The 13,784-nt window shown below is 46.3% G+C and overlaps 1 protein-coding gene across 1 annotated transcript in view; it reads left to right on the top strand.

Annotated features, from left to right (window-relative positions):
* OTOA (otoancorin) overlaps positions 1-12,236 on the top strand; it is a gene marked incomplete at both ends in the record, with an annotated part of 60,139 nt that extends 47,903 nt beyond the window's left edge. Inside the window, 5 exons of the mRNA XM_082645369.1 lie at positions 4,951-5,093; positions 5,314-5,450; positions 6,337-6,434; positions 9,462-9,657; positions 12,166-12,236. Coding sequence (XP_082501495.1) covers positions 4,951-5,093; positions 5,314-5,450; positions 6,337-6,434; positions 9,462-9,657; positions 12,166-12,236 — 645 coding nt within the window. The remainder of the gene's footprint in view (positions 1-4,950; positions 5,094-5,313; positions 5,451-6,336; positions 6,435-9,461; positions 9,658-12,165) is intronic.
* Between the last annotated feature and the right edge of the window lie 1,548 nt (positions 12,237-13,784).

Raw genomic sequence — 13,784 nt, 5'->3', positions numbered from 1 at the left:
TCCAGTACTTTGCCCAACACGTTATAGGATCCCTGGCCTCTCTGAACTTGGATCTCTGTATCCTCAACTCAGCCTGACCACTGGGCTTTTTGGGGTTCCCTTTCCTGCTCCATAGCCTGGAAGCTGCCTCTGGGCAGAGAGCAAGGGCAATTGTGGGGCTCACCTGATTTGTCTTCCTTCTTGCAGGATTATAGGCCTGTGCTCCCTGTTGTCCAGTGTGTAAATACAGTTGTTTCATATACTTTGTTCACTTCATGGTGAGAGGGTGATTCCTGTGTCAGTTATTTCTTCACGGGCTAAAGAAGAAGTTCTGTCCAGAATTTAGTTGTTTCAACTGGGAGGGAAGTTAATCCACTGTATTGCTAGAAAGGGGAGTCTTAGTTGCTCTGTGTTGACTTCATTCTCAGGCAGCCCTCCCTCAGCTGTTGTTTTCAGCACTAGGCTTATGTATCATGTAATTAGCAACCCCAGAAAAAAGTGCCCCTTTCTCATTAATTTTTGAAACAGTCCCAGCATTGACTCCAATCAGGCAATTGCCCAGCCCTAAACTATCTGGTCAGGATTAGAATATGTGGGTTGGCCTGGCATGCACCAGGGAGTGGAATCCATCTCACCAGGACCATATGAACTGAGGATGGGGAATGTGTGTGTCATAACGATCCCCAAAGATGTCCACATCCTCATCCCTGGAGCCTGTGACTATGTTACCTTATGTGGCAAAAGGGACTTTGCAGATGTGATTAGGTTAAGGGTCTTGAGATGGGAGATGATCCTGGTGGGCCCAACATAATCACAAGGGTCCTTAGAAAGGACCACAGGTACAGAAGGTGATGTGACAGTGGAAGCAGAGGGACAAAGGACACACTGAGAGATTTGAAGGTGCAGTGCTACTGGTTTTGAAGATGGAAGATGGGACTCTGAGTCAAGGAGTTCAGTCAGCCTCTAGAAGCTAAAACAGACAGGGAAATGAATTCTCTCTAGAGCCTCCGGAAAGAACACATCTTGCTGACCCATTTTAGGACTTAAGACCCCCAGAACTGTAAAAGAATATATCCGTGTTGTTTCAGGCCACTAAGTTCGTGGTAATTTGTTACAATAGCAAGAGGAAATGAGCACAGGTGGTTCACCAAAGGAAAAGCATGGTGTTATCAAAGGGAGAATGGATGCTGGGCAAGCAAAACCAAGGCATGTCCCCTACTCTCATGAGCTTTTTGTAATCAGGATTGCCATGTCACATGACTCTGGGTGGCACTATTCAAATAGAACATGGTGTGAATTGTGCCCCCCTGGAGTTAGGTACCATGGAGGTCCTGGCCATAAGGATTGAGTTAATACATGTTAAATATGGTGAACAGTGCCTGCGACATAGTAGTCAACAAAAATTAGTTGTCTTCATTGTTGTCATCAGCATATTGTCATCGTCACACTCCCTCTCTGGCAGTTTAACACCTTCCTCACTTGCAAGGTGAGGGGGTTGGACCCCCAAGTCTGCAGTTCCTTCTACCCTGACATTCTACAATTCTGGGGTTCCGGGACACTAAAACTGGTTTTGACTGGTTTGAGAAGTGCCACATCACACTTCCAATATTAAAATCATTCTATTCGCAGTCTGGGAGAAAACAGAAAAATATATCCAACTTAGAAACTAGAGTATCTCTTTCCCTTTTTACCAATTTTCAGTTCCCATGGATGGCAGTGAGATTTATCAATATGTTTGAAGAGGATATGAAAACCAACATTTGCAAATATCATCTGCAGTCAGTTCCTCAACTTTAGCTCCCCATCAAACGCTTAAATGCATGTTTCTAGATTAATAGTCAGACCTGGCGGAACTACATTAACAGATAGTTCAGCTTAAAAACCAATATAAAGGGAAAAAAAACTATTACAGAAGCCAGAGGGATGAACAGAGAGATTGAAATCTTACAGCTCTTCACTTTTCAGTGGTTAATATTGCCTAAAAGTGTTGGTATTAATTGTCTTGGAATCATTACAGATAAAGTGCTCCAGTCACTCAAGGAAATATATTTTAGCTTATCACCTTGCAGGCTGAGCTTGCATTTTCCAGGTTCCAGTGGTGAGGACAATTTAATATCACATCTTCAAAGTAATTTTATTTGAATTGTATTTTTGCACTTTCATTTTAAAATGGGCATGCCTGATGGTTGGGGGGCACAGATTGCTATGAGTCAATGAGTGAAACCTGATTATGAAGACTTAATAAGAAAAGTTCAAAAGCTAACTTGAATCTCCATCTTTCCTTGATCCCCAAACATCTTCACTGGCTCTGAAGTCAGACTGCCCAGGTTGTAATCCTAGAACCATTATCTACTGCTGTGTAACCTTGGCATAGTTACTTAACCTCTCTGTGCCTCAGTTTCCTCATCTGTGAAATAGAGATAATATTAATATTTACTTCCTAGGGGTGTTTGTGAGGATTAGATGAGACAGTATGTGTAAATGGTCAAAACAGTGTTGGCATACAGTAAGCATTCAATAAATATTAGCTATTATTATTTTAGATGCACATTGCCATTCAAAGACATTTAAATCTAAACATTGTGTTACTGAAATTCACTTACAGTACCTGGGAGCTTTGTAATCATTGAGGGGAAACTTCATGAAGACACTGACCAGTCCAGTTTGCAGAGACATGGGAAATCTCTCTGAAGCCAGTCCGTCACATGATGGCAATAATCTGATGCCATTTTGAAGGAGTATATATTGCCTACAACTTCTATAGCTCACTCATTCAGATGTTCATTCATTCATTCAAAAAGTACTTATTATTCCCAAAGTACCCTGATATGGGCCAGGCATTGTATCAGGTACTAGGGTTGCCCGAGTGAACTAGCTGGATATGGTCTTTGTCTTTGGAGATTCTACTGGGTGATACAGATGAAAAGTTGAGTGACCAAGGTGAAACATTTAATAAATTTTGATAAGTGATAAGCCCAGAAAATGGACAAGGTGCTCATGGAAATAGTGGGGAGGGAAGCTACTTGGGATGGGGGAACCCAGGAAGTCTTCTCTGAGCAGGTAGCATTTAAACAGACCTGAGGGATAGAGAGACAACAGCCACATGAAAAGTGGAATCCCATTGCAGCATTTCACAATCTTTGCCAATACTTTTTCTTAACACTGGAGTGATCTATAGTGTGTGATGGGATGGACTGACATTAAAGGGAGATGGGAAGATTCACTGTATCCCTGTGACCCTCACTTCCATTCAGGAGATGTTCGTCCTTGGAGGTCTCTTCCCTATCTTTGCCTTGTGAGCTCTGGCTCTTTTGTAATCTTCTGCATCTGCCTCCATGAGCCCTGAGGAGCCAGACAATTATATAGCTCATCTTCAAGAGATTGACTTGGGTCCTTCCTCAGGTCCAACATATCTGGATCAAATTAATCAGGGTTAATCCAGTTACAAGTGACAGAAAACCCAACTAAAAGTGGCTTGAACAAGAATGGAATTGACTCCCATAACTGAGAAGGTCAAGGGTGGAATTAAGGTATGGCTGGATCCAGGGGCTTCAACACTACTGTCAGGAATCGATCTCACACCAATTTTTGACCCTGCTTTCCTTTGTGTGGGCTTTGTTCAGAGGCAGTTTCTTTCTTTCTTTTCTTTTTTTAAAAAATAAATTTATTTATTTATTTTATTTTTGGCTGCATTCGGTCTTCGTTGCTGTGCGTGGGCTTTCTCTAGTTGCAGTGAGAGGGGCTCCTCTTCGTTGCGGTGCACGGGCTTCTCATTGTGGTGGCTTCTCATTGTGGTGGCTTCTCTTCTTGCGGAGCACGGCCTCTAGGCACACGGGCTTCAGTAGTTGTGGCACGCGGGCTCAGTAGTTGTGGTGCACAGGCTTAGTTGCTCCGTGGCATGTGGGATCTTCCCGTACCAAGGATTGAACCCACGTCCCCTGCATTAGCAGGCAGATTCTTAACCACTGTGCAACCAGGGAAGTCCCCAGAGGCAGTTTCTTTCCATGTGTTGAGTTCTAGCAGATTCAGGTGTTTGTCCTTCCAAGGTCCAGTCCACAGTAAAGAAAGCTCTTCTCTTCTAATTGCTCCAACCAAAGTCCTGGTTTGTTTTGACTGGATCACATGCCTAATCTAGAACCAGTCACTGCAGCCAGGCTAGGAGACAAACTGACTGACCAGGACTAGGCCATAGCATCACCTCTGGAACTCAGAATGCAGTTAGCTCCAATTGAACCACATGAAGTGAGAGAGTAGGCGGTCTGGCTCTCCAGGGAAAGTCATGAATAATGAATGGTCACTATACTAAAATTACAGGGACCCTACACTACACATCAGCCCCTAAATAAAAGCTCGTTGAAGAGATTCCTGTGTGGTTTTTTAATGCCAAAGGAGTTAATGTACTACTCCCTGGCATTGAAGAGTGAGAGGCAAACCTCTTTCAGGGTAGATTTCACAAAGGTAACATTTGACTTGAACTCCCAAATAAAAGGATGGTCGGATTTTAACAGTTGGGAATGCAGGAAGGGCATTTCAGATGGAGGCACTGACTTGAGTAAAGGTGCAAAGGCAGAAAATGACAAGGTTTTGTCAGAAAGTTGTGAAAACAGTTGCTGGAAAAGTCTGGATCCTGATGCAGAAGAACTTAAATGACCAAACTATGTGAAGGTCATGAGTGGTGAAGGGAATAAGCCAGCAGATACAGACACAAGGTATAGGTGTCTTTAATATTGGTGAAGGATACAAGAGCTTCACAGCCTAAAGATGCCTCCATAGATCAGGGGACATACTCTGTAGAAGCAGGACCTTCAGGAGGCTAACCTGGATGAGTGGCTGGGATGATTTGGAGCGGGGGGTATGTTCGGAGGAGTAGGGTGGGCGATCAGTCAGGAGGCTGGCTCCGTTATCCCCTCAGACCTTGGGGTCTTGATCATCCCTGGATAGTTCATTTCCTATCCTCCCACATTTTTATAGGCTAAATCCATTCTGCAAGGGTTCCTGGAGGATTCAGGCTATAGTGTCCAGGATCTGAAGAGCTTCCACTTAGTAGGACTTGGTGCAGCCCTGTGTGCCATGAACATCACCGAAATCTCACTTATAAAGATCTCAGAATTCAGGTAACCAAAACACTAGTGTGCAAAATAGCCAATGATTGATTGGTTCGTTCGTTCATTGATTCAGCAAGATGTTCTCTGCTTCCTCATGCTTTGCAACCTTTCTGGGCTAAAATAGGGAGTGAGATTAGCTGGATCATGTTTTTGGTGCTGAAACCTTCTGAATATCTTTTTTTGGCTGGAGAGTCTCCCAGGCTCACACTACATCCTCCCTCATAACCAGGGTGGTGGTGGCCAGAATTGGGACCCTGCTCTGCAGCACCCACGTCTTGGCAGAGTTTAAGAGGAAGGCAGAAGTTGTGTTTGGGGGGCCCACCGAGTGGTCCAGCTCTGTCCTGCAGGAGCTTGGGACCATTGCAGGTAAGAGACACCTTGAGCATGCCTTTCTCTCCCTTTCCAACCTTAAATCTGGGGACAAAAACAAATAAAATAATGAAAGAATCAGGACAGAAATAAAGATGCAGACGTAGAGAATGGACCTGAGGACACGGGGAGGGGGAAGGGTAAGCTGGGACGAAGTGAGAGACTGGCATGGACATATATACACTACCAAATGTAAAACTGATAGCTAGTGGGAAGCAGCCGCATAGCACAGGGAGATCAGCTCGGTGCTTTGTGACCACCTAGAGGGGTGGGATGGGGAGGGTGGGAGGGAGACGCAAGAGGGGGGAGATATGGGGATATATGTATATGTATAGCTGATTCACTTTGTTATACAGCAGAAACTAACACACCATTGTAAAGCAATTATACTCCAACAAAGATATTTAAAAAAATAAAGGTTAAATAATATAGTGTTGAAAAAAAAAAGAATCCTTGACCACATGTAGTGACTATCTATAGAGTTATGGTAGAACCTAGATTTCATGACTTGAAGTTGCAAAGGGTGGGGTCTGCAAGTCTGCTTTTTAAACAAGCTCTCGGTAATTTTTGTTAGCTAAAGTGGTTTAGAATGTTATTTAATTGGCTCCAAAATAGATTTATACACAATTTGAAATTTGTGTAAAGTGAAGCTCCTTCTGGGCATACTTCTCCTTGTAGGAGACCAATCAGGGTTAACGTGACCCACATTTTTTTTCCTGAGTTGATTAAGGAATCTGATTCCCCGGTGTGATTTTCAGGGACTTTTGTAAGGAAAGATGTTTGCCTAGAACACGCAGATCTGTACATTATGCAGCACCATTAATAAAACAAATGGAGTTCTGATGGCTTGAACTAAACCTTCATGATTCCTTTTTCTCCCCAGCTGGATTAAGTAAGGAAGAGCTCCGAATGCTTGACAAGGATTTGATGCCTTATTTCCAGCCATCAGCAATCAAATGCCTTCCTGATGAGATATTCAAAGTAGGTACTCAGTTCCTCAAGGAGAATGGGAGCTTGACCCTATTTCAAATCACACAGGGAGGCAGATGGTGGGCCTTGTATTCTAGGGACCTGCAACCAGCCTTCTGCTAATAGGGCCAGAGGAGAGCTGTGTGCCAACAGCGGATGGATCACAAGAGAATTTTAGGTGTTTTTGTTTTTTAAGTATTTTTTTCTTCAATTTAAATTTATCTTTTAATTGTATCTATTTTTACGGTTTCCTTCTCTTCATAGCCACTGGTACTGATTTTCTATTTATGATGTTATGACAGGTGCATATTCCCTTATCCAACACCCTTGGGGACATATATATATTTCAGAATTTGGAATTTTCCAGATTTTAGGAAGATCACTCTGTGAATCAACAGTATTGTAACTTAATACCTTTAGCAGTGTCTGGGGAAGCACCTTGTAAGCAAATGCATTAATGTTTCTGTGAAGAAATCTGTGACAAATCACACTAATTGGAATAAATAGAGACTATAAATGGTCTCCCATCAATTGAGGTCAGATTTTGCTGGCAAGTAAGTTTGTCTTAAACTTTGGAAAAAACTTTGTTTTCTGACTTTTTTGGACTTCAGAATTGCAGATGAGGGATAACATTTCCTGTATAACATTTCCTTTTAAAATAAATTTAAGTAAAATATTTTAATTGATTTTAAGAAAAGGGTTAAGGAAGCCACAGTAGGACAGGTGACAAACAGCTATGGAAAAAATTGAGAGGGTTGAATTGGATCAACTGAGGTTAGGGAAGCAGGGTATCCAGTGAGAGGTCCTTCCTTCCTGTCCATGTACAAGATTAGGAGAGGGTTTGGTGGGGACAGTCTGCTCTGATGAGGAGTGACGCTGGTGTTCTTGCCCGCTGTGTAACTTGGAAACACATTCTGTCCATAAAAACTGGATAAGGCACACACAGGAGGCTAGACAAACTCCCATGATGCAACATCATTGGTTCATTTTAAGAAAGAGAGCGGACCTTGAACCACTTCAGCACCAAGGACAGCTCCCAGCACAGAACAGGTGTGATAGCTGTTTAGGGGAAATAAGTAAGTCATAGTCCTTAACGCCATTGAGCTTCTCCTCTGGGGGCTCTGCATGGGGTAGGCAGCTTGGTTCTTGATGCTGGCATGTTGCTGAGCACTTTCTCCTGGTCTTGTTTGGAATGCAGTCTGTAGCTTACCTACTCCAAAAATTCCTAGTGGCCACTTACATTGTGGTAGGCTCCAGCCTAGGCACTAGGATGTAGGCTCCAGGCTGGTGCACCTGGGATGCCCTGGTGAAGGGGTATAACACAGTGCCTTCAGGGGCTTGAAAAGTAACATAAGGGAGTGCAGTGGCCTGGGTAGGGACTGAAGTGAACTGGAGAGCCCTGTCTAAATCTGGGGAAGCTGCTTCTCATCTCTGGCACATTGATGCAGTGTGACAATGTGGGCCAAGTATTGCTGGGTCTTCCTTTTTTATCAGAATCCAGAAATCTCATTTTCATGTGAAATCTCCTGATAATTAAATGTTGGCAACCACTTTGAATCTATATTTTAAAACACAGTGCAATAGGCCTAGAGATTCAATCTGGCCTGTGGGTTGCAAGCAGCAACATTGGAAAAAGAGATAATTTTTATAATGCAGACTCTATATTAATGGTAGATGTAAGGTGTAAGCCAGAAGAGCATGTCCTCTGTGTGTGTGTGTGTGTGTGTGTGTGTGCATGTGTGTGTGTGTTTGTGGTGGGGGGGAGGTGATGCTGAATTTTGCAGGACGGGTTAGCTAGGTGGAGAGGGAGGAACAGTGTTCCAGGCAGAAGGAAGTGCTGCCTTCTGGGGGCTGCAGACATGGACCTCCATTCTCCAGGAGTGAAGTGTGCCAGCGCAGAGGACGCTGGAGAGGGGGGCAGGACCCAGAGCTTGAAGCCCTCATTACCATGTTCAGGAGCTTGAGCTGTGGCCTGGAGAGGTGGCAGGGAAGGGTTCTAAGCAGGGGCATGACATGATTCCAGAGAAGCATCAACCTGGATGGGAAAGAAGAAGGTGAGGGAGAGAAGAAGATGGGGTGAAGGAGAAGAACCCCCTTTCTCAGAATCTTTGGGGCCCTTAGAAAATAAGCAGGATGACTTTAGAGGCCCCTGCCATCCCATCTCATTCCACACCTACTGGAGCTAGTCACCAAGTCCTCTCTAGGATGGAAGCGACTTCAGAAAACATCTTGTTCAGGGCCCTCAAAGGACTTCTGCTCTCGGCAGAATTCCCCATTTCCGGTGTCCATGGCAGACATCACTAACGGATTACTGTACTTTCCCTTCGCTGAGCCCTCACAGGGCTCAGCAGCAAGGGTTAGAATCACTTAGGAGACGAGTTACCTGTGCCATCCCACATCTAGTCCAAAAGCCCAGAGAGGCTATGAAACTTGCCCAAGGTCACACAGCTGTTATGTGACAGAGCTGGGACACAGATTCAGGTCTTTGCCTTTTAGGTGTGTGTTTTCTCCTCCACATCAGTGTTTCTCAGGTGGGGGACTTGAAGCATTGGGGGTGGGGTGGGGTGGAACCTTGCACTGCATTAAACAACACTGTCACCTTTTCACCTCTCCTTTACTACTGATTACTTGGAGGAGGAAGTCTCGATTTGGAGCTAAAATGTATTTAACACCTCTATAACACTTAAAATCCCCTCTTTTTTCTGTTTTTTAAGAGGCCTCAGGTTCAGACATCGTTGGCCAACACATATAGCTACAATTCAACAGTGTCGTTTTATTTATTATGGCATATTTTAAATGAGTACTTATTGCGAGTCATTCCAATTTTCCATTTTTGGAAATTTCCATTAAATTTTTTTCATTTTAAAATAAGTTTATTTTAGTAGTGAAAGAGTGATCTGATTTTAAGTAAAAATCCTAAAGAGGAGCACAAATGGTACATGGGTACGACGAAGGTGTGCGGGTCCTGGGCGGATGGCCGAGGTTTGGGAAAGCCGCGGAGGGGCGCCTCTGAGGGCGCTAACCCCCTCTCCCCTGCAGGAGCTGTCCGCGGAGCAGATCGCCTTCTTGGGCCCGGAAAACGCCGCGGCCGTGACCCCAGCCCAGCGCCGGCAGCTCAGCATGTTGCAGCTGCAGAGCCTCCAGCGGGCGCTAGATGGCGCCAAGACACGCTCCTGGCTGGACGCGCCTCCGAGCGCCAGCCCCACCCGGACCCCCTCCTCTCTTTCTCCTCCAGGTGAGCCGGACAGACCCAGACCGGTCCCCCACTCCTAATCCCTTTCCTAGTCTCTTGGTCCGCCCTGCCAGACCTGGGGCAGCGGGAAGGTTCCTAAATTCAGGGTGGGCTCTCTGACAGTCCTTGGAGATCCTGCATTCCCAGAAAAATCCAAAGTCCCTACCAAGCACATGTAAATGATTCTCAACTCCAGAGCACTTTAAAATCACGGGGGGAGACTTTTTAAAAATTTTTATTTATTTTTGGCTGCGTTGGGTCTTCGTTGTGTCTTCGTTGTTGCACATGGGCTTTCTCTAGTTGCGGCGAGCGGGGCTACTTTTTGTTGAGGTGCGCTGGCTTCTCACTGCGGTGGCTTCTCTTGTTGCGGAGCACGGGCTCTAAAGCGCGGGCTTCAGTAGTTGTGACGCTTGGGCTTATTTGCTCCAATGCCTGTGGGATCTTCGCGGACCAGGGCTCAAACCCATATCCCTTGCATTGGCAGGCGGATTCTTAACCACTGCGCCACCAGGGAAGCACCACTGGGGAGTTTTTAAAAACTGCCAGTCCTGTGGACCCCACCCAGCCTGTGGACCCCACCCAGAACCCACTGAATCAGAATTTCTTAGGACTTAAGTCCTGTCAGTGGTTCCTTTACTCCTCCCTCCTCACCGTTCAGTATTAATTAATACATTCAATTGACGTATACTGGGCACCTGTTAATACTATGTGCCAAGCCTGCGGTAGGAGCAGGGAATACAAAGGTGAGTAAGGCAGATAAGGCTGTCTCATAAATAAAGAAGATTTCAAATCTGGTAAGACCAGGGGAGGAAAGCAGCAGAGGGTGGTGGTGGTGACTAAGGGCTGAGCTGAGACAGAGGGCCCGGGGGTGTGGCTTTCCTTCCTGTCTTTCCTCCCTGCCTGTCTTACTCTCCTCCTCCCCTCCCTCTCCCACTTCTTTGTGACTCCTCTGTCTTTAGCGAGCACCGCCTTTGGACTGAGCTGGTGCCGGGCTCTGGGGAGGTGACTGTGAACCAGCCAGGCGTGTCCTCGGTCCTCTCTGGACTCCCAGTCCAGCGTGGGTGTGAGGGAAACTGCTGCACCCTGGCGACCATGAGGCAGTACGAGGGGTGCTGTGAGGGGGGGACACAGGCCCCCAGGGAATGCTCGGGAGAGGCAGCTACCTAGGCTTGGGAAAGCGGGGAGCGGCCGTGGAAACCTCCAGAAGACAGTGATTCCTAAGCTGCAGACCAAGAGAAGAGAAGATGGACGCAGCCAGGTGGAGAGTGTCCCAGGTAGAGGGAAGAGTGAGTGCAAAAACCCAGAGAGTGAAGCTTGGTGCTTCGCCGTCTCCAGGTCTGCCCCAGCCTCCCTTGGGGATAGCAAACTGGGGAATTCCCAATTTCTGTAGCCACAAGTGGCCAGACATGGCACCTGCAAACCAGAGCCACGCCCTTTGACTTACTATTATCTTAAAGCCTTTTCATTGAAATATAATACGCATACATTTAAAAGTTATTTTAAAATGTTACAGTGTTTTGTGTATGTTATATAATGCACACAGTAGGCAATGCACCTGGTTTAAAATACGAAAGGTCTGAAAAGGTGTGCAGTGAGCTATCTCCCCCCTCCCCTGTTCCTTAGTTGCCCAGTTCCCCTCCCCAGAGGCAACCAATGTCACCAGCTTGTGTATCTGTCCAGAGATACTCTATGCATATCCATAGTTTATCCCTGCACTTTTACAAAACTTGTTATACACTTTGTTCTGTGCCTTGCATTTTTCACCTGACAATATACCTCGGAGGTAGCTCCATATCCGTACCTAGGAGCCGTGCAATTGTTATTTTTCTGGCTACGGCATAACTGTAGTTAACTAGATCTCTGTAGACAACAATTCAGTTGTTTCTATTTTTATATTGTTATGAACAATGCTGCGGCGGATGACCTTATATACTTTAGCATCTGTTCAAGTATATCTGCAGGGTAAACTCTTCCAAGTGGGATTGCTGGGTCAGAGGGTTTGTGCATTTGTAATTTTGATGGATGCTCAGCCAGGCAGGAGAAGCCTAGATTCCTCCTCCTTCCTTTCACCCCACAGGCCTGAGCTGGTGCTGGCAGCTGGGTGAACCCTTCCAGTGGGCCAGGCACTTAATCTCTTGTTTCGTAAATTTGCTTCATTATCTGAATCATCTGGGAGTGATACTTAAAAATCCAAATTCCTGGGCCTGGTACCAGACTTGCTGAATCAGAATTTGCCAGGGAGGATCCCAGAATTTGCATTTTTAGCATTCTCCCCAGGTGACTCTTATGATTAAGGCAGCTCTGGTAGTCGCTGATTCACACAATCTCAGTTAATTCGCCTTTCTGTCCCCTGCAATTTGGGGTCATTATTCCTGTTTAGGAGTTGAGCAAACCAAGGTTGGGCGAGATCTAGTGAGTGGTTCAGGGAGAGGCCCAGGGAGCTGGCGTGGTGCATCCACCCTCCGCGGGCTGCTGAGACCTCCTGTGCACTCTTGTCTTGTTTCCTTTTAGGAGCCTGGGTCTCCCAGGGTCTTGGGCTGGGCTGCCCTCTGCTGGTCCTGATGCCCAGGCTCGTGTGGTGAGTGGCATTTGCGCATTGCCCTGGGGCCCAGGCAGCTGCCCAGGGCACGTGGAGACCGAGGGTGCTGCAGACGGTGGGAGTCCCGCACCCCGACTCAGAGCCTCAGTGGGGGCAGAGAGATCCCGGGGCCTTGGAATTGAAGAAGCGCTAAAAGGAAGAATAATTGTTGAAAATGATTTCGCACGTTCTTAACCTGGCTTGTGTCCTCAGCAGGGAGGCATTCTCAGCCTCATTTCAGTCTCCCTAGTTTTCCAGCTTGCAGACAGAGAAGCTGGGGAGGGAGGGGTGTTTCCTGTCAAAGCATGAAGACCTTAGTACAAGTTACTGCCCTCCCTCCAGAGGGAGATGCCGGAGAGCAGTGGGCGCAGGCAAAGGCGCTGTTTTTGCCAGGGCCTGATACGGCTTCAATTCTGGCTTAATTTCCCCTCCTTGGAGCTATGGGATGCATTGGATTTCTCCTTCTTGGATACTTCGCAGAGCTGAAATAAATGAATCCCGCAACAGACGCCAATATTCCTGCCTGATTGCTGGGACTAATTGATGTTTTGGTGGGCATTGCATTGCTTGGAAATTAAAACAGTTAACATGGCTCAACGTTAAATCAGTTTTAAAGTACATTTTCCAGATGCCTTCCATTTCCTTGGGAGGCAGCTGAATGAATGGCTGTGGAATTATCAGTTAAACTTTCAAAATATTCCTTTCTTGATGGAGGTGGTGGCTCTTCTTGTTTTAAGTTGCTCTGGGCTTTGGGGATGGGTTGAAATAAAAGAAAAAAAACTGTGTAAGCCAGTCACTCCTGTGATTATGGCACAGCAAAACAAACGCACCCACCGGCCCAATCCTTTTGGAGGCCGGGATGGAGTTACCTCTGGAAATTCGCAGGATGCTCTTGGCCTTTGGCTCAGGAAGGCAGAGCTCAGGAAGGGGTGCTTTGCCGCCTCCCAGGTGTTATGCCTTCTCAAATTCAGCCAACCAAGTTGTTTCGCACCACATCACTTAGGTGGCAATTTAGGCATCCTGAGTACTTCTGTGTAGCCACCGGCACGTTCTGGGCCCTTTTCCTGGTCACATCCACAGTAGACGTCTCATCTGGAGACAGGAAGAGCCTGCTTGAGTTTCCAAAAATCCCTGGTGTTCCATCAGAGGTGGGTGGGTCTTAAACAGCATCCTAGGTAGATGTTATAGAGGCTGGTGTGTTTTCAGATGTCGCATGTGATTATTACAGAAAATTAAAAGACCGGGGTGTGGAGAGTGTGGCTCTGCGGGTGTTACTTGGGGTCTGATCTGGTTTTCTTTCATCCTGGCAGGGAAGTGGCAACTAGTGCTGCTTCTCTAGCACAGATCGTTTGTCTTGTTACAAACTCGAGCCCCAGTTTAGCTGGGCTGGACCAGCTGCTTGGAGAGGGACGCTGGGTGAGAATGTGTCTGCCCAGATTCCCATCAGAGGGGCCTTGGACCTCGCTCAGTATTCCCACTTTCTTCCAGCCTTGGATTATCCTGGGCAGGAACAATAACAACAATCTCGTTGGAGTTGGACTTCACACTGCCA

The sequence above is a fragment of the Mesoplodon mirus genome (genome assembly GCF_964341445.2).
Source record: "Mesoplodon mirus genome assembly, chromosome: 15".
Lineage (NCBI taxonomy): Eukaryota > Metazoa > Chordata > Mammalia > Artiodactyla > Ziphiidae > Mesoplodon > Mesoplodon mirus.
This window is presented reverse-complemented; position numbering and strand designations above follow the sequence as displayed.